General features: G+C 40.7%; 1 protein-coding gene across 1 annotated transcript; it reads left to right on the top strand.

Annotated features, from left to right (window-relative positions):
• Positions 1 to 1,465: 1,465 nt before the first annotated feature.
• LOC113033350 (UDP-glucuronosyltransferase 2A2-like) lies at positions 1,466 to 5,407 on the top strand. The gene is made up of 6 exons (XM_080308864.1): positions 1,466 to 2,240; positions 2,400 to 2,548; positions 2,689 to 2,820; positions 3,099 to 3,186; positions 3,653 to 3,872; positions 4,297 to 5,407. Exons 1-6 carry the CDS (start codon positions 1,526 to 1,528, stop codon positions 4,580 to 4,582), a joined length of 1,590 nt encoding a protein of 529 aa, XP_080164990.1. The 5' UTR covers positions 1,466 to 1,525; the 3' UTR covers positions 4,583 to 5,407.
• The last annotated feature ends 1,762 nt before the right edge of the window (positions 5,408 to 7,169 follow it).

Raw genomic sequence — 7,169 nt, 5'->3', positions numbered from 1 at the left:
GACAATCACACATCCTAATCTGATTATGCAAATGTCTACTTCAAAAAGCATTGCGCTGTAACCCCTTACCCTGTGGTGGGAAGACAGAGCAAGGAAGGAAGAAGTGGAAGCAGTAGAAATGCAAACAGGAAATGGTAGATTGTTGAGTTCCAGAGAAAATTAAATATGAAGGCAAAAGCACAGTTAGGGGCTCAGTGATTCTGCTGGTTAATCACTCATTGATCACTCACTCTCACACATCCACTGCACCACCAGGGGAGGTCTAAGGTTGAAAACAGTACACACTCGCACACTGAATGGCCAGTGACTGCCTCAGCAGGGCATTGAATCCAATATTCAAATGCTTATTGTTTTTCCAGACGCTCCTGAATCCAGCGTCAAAAGGAATCTACAATGTTAATGAGGGGGACAAAGTACCCAGAGTTAAGATTTACACGCCCAAACAGTCAGCGGTGACATTTCCCAAGAACAACAACGATTCCTGAAGGCGTGGCTGACAACTCTTGCGACCCTTCTGGCCTCAGCAGGTTTCTGAAATCAGCTGCCTCTTTCTGCTCCTGGATATCTTTCTACTACGAGTCTTTAAAATGTTGGGAGACGTGTAGTTATACACTGTAGTACTTTCAGCTAAGTGCTAATGGTATAAAATTCATTGTCGTAGTGTATCATGTTGACATGCACACGTGCCTCTTATCCAAATATGGACTGGAGGCACAAGTGAATATTGTCAGATCAGAAAGTATTTGGTCAAAAACCAAAGTTGAAACTCAAACATAATAATATAAGGATCTGAGTTAGTTCTTGGAGAGCTAAAACTTTACCTATTTTCTTAACTACTTGTTGTGTTGGTAGCCTGGACCGTCCCCCAACTGACGTTTGGAGAGAGGCAGGATGTAACCTGGACAGGTCACAGGCAATGATGGGGTTAATTTGGAGTCACTAAACAAAGACAAAGAACACACAAACTTGCAGAGATGCTGGAACTAACCACTAGTTTTAAGCTAGGGATGCACCGATGCAACATTTTCCTAGGGCAGATATTAAACTCTAGCTTCCATAATCCAGATTTACATCGTAGATGTAGCAGTAAGTAGTGAAGAAGGCTGTGCAGAGACTTTATGTGACGCAGGAGGCTTTTTTAAAAAGGGAAGCGATCAGAAGTATGAGTAATCATATTACTAACTCAAGTTCCACATAAGGTGTGGGAGTTATGTATAAGCCTATATAACTGAAATTTCTACTGAAATTTCCAATTCACTCTACCTCTACTATACTAACAACCACAAACTGGTGCTCTGAAAACTTTTATCATTTCCTAGTGTATTTCTCCTATTTATTTGTTTTATTTTTTCCAGCACTGTCAAATTTACGGTTATTATGTTTTAACGCATGGTGAAATAAGACATGGTTCATAAAAAGGAAGTGAGTCAAGGTTCAGATTTATTTACTTAATAATCATCTTTTCTTATATACTTTAAAAAAAGGATCAGACCACAGCTGGTTTTCCTGCTGACATTCAGACACCATGGATCTGCGTCTCTCTGCCTGCATCCTGCTGGTACTTTGTGCGACATGGAGTGCAAACGGAGGGAACATTTTGGTGTGGTACACTGATGGCAGCCACTGGATAAACATGAAGCCTGTTCTGGAGACGCTGGTTGACAGGGGACACCAGGTGACTGTACTGGTCCCGAGCTCGTCATTATACATGAACACCAATGAGCCATCCCGCTTTCACTACGAGCCCTTCAACGTATCTTTCTCAAAAGATGCCCTGCAAGATTTTTTAGAAGAATTCCTTCGATTCTCCATGTATGAAATTGATTATATGAACTACTGGGAGATCTACATCAGATTCAGTGAAATAATCAAGACTCAAATGCAGTTTTCTATCCAGTATTTGGACGGTGTGGTGAAATCAGAAGCCGTCATGAAGAAGTTGAAAGAGGGAAATTACGACCTTCTCTTCGCTGATCCAATCTATCGTGGCAGTGACTTGGTAGCAGATATTTTGGGGATCCCGCTCGTTTTCTCTTTGCGCTTCTCCTTAGCTTATAACTGGGAGAGGCATTGTGGTCAGATGCCTGCTCCACCATCCTTTGTTCCCGGTGCCATGAGCAAACTCACAGATAAGATGGACTTCTCAGAGAGAGTGTGGAACTTTCTCTTCTATGCTCTCCAAGACATTGCAATGAGTCACATTTTTGGAAAAGTAGACAGATATTACTCTGATGTCAAAGGTGAGCAAATAGGCACTAAGCACTGATAAAAAAAAAAAATTGAAATCTGCTAATACTATAAATACAGTGTTTTATATCTCATCAGATCTGATTAAGAAAATATGTCTTCAATGAAATATTGGTGATACATTAATGTCCATTACTTATGCATTGCAACAGGAACTCCCACCAGTGCCTGTGAGTTGATGAGTAAAGCAGACATCTGGTTAATTCGAACCTACTGGGATTTTGAATTCCCTCGTCCTTTCCTCCCCAACTTCAAATATGTTGGTGGGATCCACTGCAGACCTGCTAAACCTTTACCAGAGGTAAGGACACTCAACTATTACCATCTGATTAATCATTACATCACAGAATATTCCTGCCAGGAGCAGTGAAGCCATCAAAATGTTGAACAAAAATGCAAAAACAGTTGGCTGTTGGTGGGATAATATTCGACTTGTTACAGGATCTGGAGGAATTTGTGCAGAGTTCTGGAGATGATGGCATTGTGATCTTCACTTTAGGATCCATGATCAACAACGTCACCAAGGAGAAGGCAAACATGATAGCCTCAGGCCTCGCTCAGATCCCACAAAAGGTCAGAGGATAATCTTTGTGCTAGCTGTAATCAATTTGTGTAAAGTATGGAGTAGTTTTTCATGTTTCAGATAACTGCATTAATTAATGACATTACAGATTGGACATTTCAAGTTCCCCTCCCTTATGGGAACATGCCAACTTAAGTTTGTTTTGTTTTTTTAAATTCAGAGTGTGCAAATTCTTTGTCACCAACTTGATACACTGTGATACACCAACAAAAACACCACAGTACACCAACAACACAGTGTAAGCTTAGAAATGTTTCACCATTTACAGGTGCTGTGGAGATACAGGGGAGAAAAACCAGCAACTTTGGGTGCCAACACTCGAATATATGACTGGATCCCTCAGAATGACCTCCTGGGTAAGTAAAGTTGGTACTCATGGATATGGGCTTGGGTGGGCAGAAATTGTACTAGTGAAATGAGATGCTGGAAAGATTGCAAATTTAACAGTACCACTGCCAACCAAATTATTTTTTTTTATTTAGTGCATGTTTAAGAATTATTTTAATTCTTAAAGCCACTTGAGACTTATTTCACAACATTAAATGTGTTTTTGGAAGCTGTGAACACTTTTTATAACACAAGGAAACAATTTAAAGACTGAGAATTTTCTGACATACTATCCTGATAACTTATTACTTCTTGTGCAAACCTGCTATGTTGATTAGGTTGTGATTTTCTCTCTCTCTCTCTCTCTCTCTTCTTCTGTTGCACTATAGAGTACTACAGTGCTAAAATCCCCTGTTCCGGATTATTAAAATGCTCCTGTTGTCCAAATGTAAAAAACTAACTTTCAATGTCACATGGTTATTTGGCATGTGTTAGGTCACCCTAAAACTAGAGCTTTCATCACTCATGGAGGCACAAATGGGATTTACGAAGCCATCTACCACGGAGTTCCCATGGTGGGCATCCCAATGTTCGGTGACCAGCCAGACAACATGGTCCATATGAAGGCTAAAGGAGCTGCAGTTATTCTCAATTTGAACTTCATAACAACGGAAGCGCTTAGAGACGCAATCAACACAGTCATCAATGACAAATCGTGAGTTCTCTGAACTATCTGCACTTTGGATTAAGCACTGAAAGCATAGACTGTAAAACAAAAAAAGCATTCAAAGAAAGGATGAATGTAGGTTCAGAGTCTGAAAAGTGAAGTCTGCCTCTGCAGAAATCCATACAAGAGGATATACAAGCCTATAGCTCTTTCAACACAAAGCGTTCCTAAATTATGGTCACATTTAAAATAAAACAGATGTCAACACTTTAGGACATGGCTACTTTGCGTCATTACCCTATGAATGTGCAGTAACCTCAGATTCTCAGTTAGTCATGCTCAAGTCAAGGCTTCAAAATAGGATTTTACTAATCTGTTATTTGTCATATGGGCAATTTTATTTTTTTATGTACAGTAAATGATTGAAGCTGATTTTTTTTCTTTTTTCAAAAACCTATATCCACATTCACAGGTACAAAGAAAATGCTATGCGGCTGTCCAGCATCCACCACGACAGACCCATCAGTGCTCTGGAAGAGGCAGTATTCTGGATCGAGTTCACACTGAGAAACAAAGGAGCCAAGCACTTGAGGGTCCAGGCCCATGAACTCACCTGGTACCAGTATCTCAGCCTGGATGTCCTGGGCTTCTTCCTCACTATAGTTCTACTCATCATATTCATCTTCATCAAGACCTGCAGTTTGTGTTTGAACAGGTGTTGTGTCAGGAAAGGAAAGACAAAAAAGAAGGCTGAATAACAGACTGAACAGAAACGGTGCTGTGAGTGTTGGACTGGGGCAATATTTGTTACCTGCATGAAACTTTCTTTCATATATGTTGAATTTCCCATCATCTTCTCCTTTATGTATCACCACTAGCTACATTAACAGATGCACCAATTTGCAGAAGTGTACCTGAAGTTGATCTGACATTAAAAAGAGGTTTACACAAGCATATACATTTGAATAACATCTATTATCTATGTTTCTTTTTCCCCATCTTCTTTGAACTTCCCCAGCATCAGCTCTATAAATACTGTACCATCTACTGCAGTGTAATGGCCACAAATCTGGATTTGAAAAATAATAGAAAAAGGTTTCTTTTTTAGGCAACTCAAATGTCAACCACCATCCTGTGAAGCAGCTGCAGTAAATTGGAAGATATCTGGTCACACGAAAATACACAACTGCTATAATTTTATTTCCAAAATATCTGATGTAATGTGGCTTTATTGTCATGTAATACCACTTAAATGGTGCACTGAGTCAATGTAGCATGATCTCTGCCCTGAAAGATGTAGGCAATACAATGCAAAGCACTGGTGTCCTAGTCAATGGGACAGCAAACAGTGACTTGAACACCTTGAACATGGCTCTCATCACTACCAGATCCTCCCAGAAGATAACATGCTCACTTCCAAAGAAAATAACATTGGAGCAGCTTACAGCTCTTCAAGAGTAAAATGAATCAATGATACTCAATTAACACCATTTCTTGTGAACTGATAAGATAAGAAATGTTGTTGCCTATGATGTCTTTGTAAAGCACTTTGAATCACCTTGTTGTTGAATTGTGCTATACAAATAAACTTGCCTTGCCTTGCCTTGCCTATGATGACACGTAGGAATAGCAATCTGTTACTGACAGTTCAAATACATTTGCTAAGATAGCTTTTCGTGAAACGGTTTCATACAAACACAATTGCTATTCATGATTAGCTTAATTATGTCAGAGCAAACTGTGAATTTGTTTCTATTTCATGAAAGTGTTGCCACCTGGTGGTGAAAGTTTTAGGTTCATTTTTGCTGACAGTAATTACAAATAGCACCCACATTGGTTCAGTTATGTGGATCTGGATGACACCTGGTGAAAATCAAATCTCAGGACTTACCACAATTCACTGATCACATTAACTCGGTGGACCAACATTGAAAATTCACCAGGTAGGATATGAAAAGTAGCAGGTTAGCCTTCCTAGACTGTGAGATTTCCATCAGTAATGGGGGGCATTGAAAAGTCAATGTGTACCATCAACCTATCCATACTGATCAGTATTTAAGCTTTGAAGCTCATCATCCATTGGAGCATAAACTGGGTGTCATTAGGACGGTACAACACAGAGCAAACACCATCCCCACAGACACAGCAGCCAGGGAAGCAGAAGAACATCACATCAAGAAGACCCTGAGTAAATGTGGTTATCCCAGCTGGGCATTTCTCAAAGCTGGGAAGGCGCCTCAAGAAAGCTCCAGCCAATAAAGGAGAGATGGTCAACTGCCGCCTAAGCAAAAACCCTTAGTGATCCCTTATGTGTCAGGAGTATTGGAACAGTTGAGATGCAATTTTTTTTCTAAACGCTGCATCTCTGTGGCTTTTAAACCCCAAAACACACTGCGCCAAAAGATTGGTCCACCCAAGGATTGGGTCCCCCAACACAAACAGAGTAATGTAGTGTACGCTGTTAAGTGCCAGTAGGATTGCCAGGATTTATACATCAGAGAAACCAAACAACCTCCAACTGTAGCCAATCCCCAACTCTCTGTGAATGGTACTCTTGGCCATTGGTCAATGGTCATTAGAGGATCAATAGGGTGCCCATGACCCTCTAGGGGACACTCCCACAGGGCTTAAAATCTGGGACTCTCCACCAATTGTTCTTACAACTGAAGAAGCTTCTTGGATGAGAGATGAAACATCTTCAAGGAAACTTAAAGAAGTTCAGACACTTTTCCTTGATTTCAGTCATTGTGCAAATGTACTGTTTATAAGATCGGGGAAACCTGCTGTCAACTGAGACTGAAGAAATCACTTGGATGAGTGACGAAACGTTTCTCCCACTGAAAATGACACGTCCAGATGAACAGAATCAACCTTTTGGAATTTACTTACCTGCATGCTTGAGCATGCACCAAGATACAAATAGCACAATTAAGATACTCTAGCTTGCCAAATGTATTTGCATTATTTCCCATCTGCCTTCAAATGTATATGAACTTTAGTGACATCTCACTCTTCATGGCGCAGGGTCAGTTTTTTGGACCCAGTCTCCTGTTCATTGCAGGCACTGTGGCACATCTTTTTGAAAACGTCGGGGTGCTTCAAATCTTAAGATTTTTGGGGGGCAGCTATTTTGGCATTTCATCACCATGTCGAAGGCAGGCGACTTGGCGCTCTTTTTTGGGTAATGGAATTTCAGTTCCCATTTCAGTTCCCTTGGTGTTCATCTGAACAACAGACTGGACTGGACTCATAACTCAGACGCCCTCTACAGGAAAGGGCAGAGCAGGCTGTACCTGCTGCGGAGACTCAGGTCGTTTGGGGTGGAGGGCCCACTCCTGAAGACCT

Source organism: Astatotilapia calliptera, chromosome 12 (genome assembly GCF_964374335.1).
Source record: "Astatotilapia calliptera chromosome 12, fAstCal68.1, whole genome shotgun sequence".
Taxonomy (NCBI): domain Eukaryota; kingdom Metazoa; phylum Chordata; class Actinopteri; order Cichliformes; family Cichlidae; genus Astatotilapia; species Astatotilapia calliptera.
The sequence above is the reverse complement of the archived record's forward strand: the minus strand, read 5'-3'. Positions and strand labels throughout refer to the sequence as shown.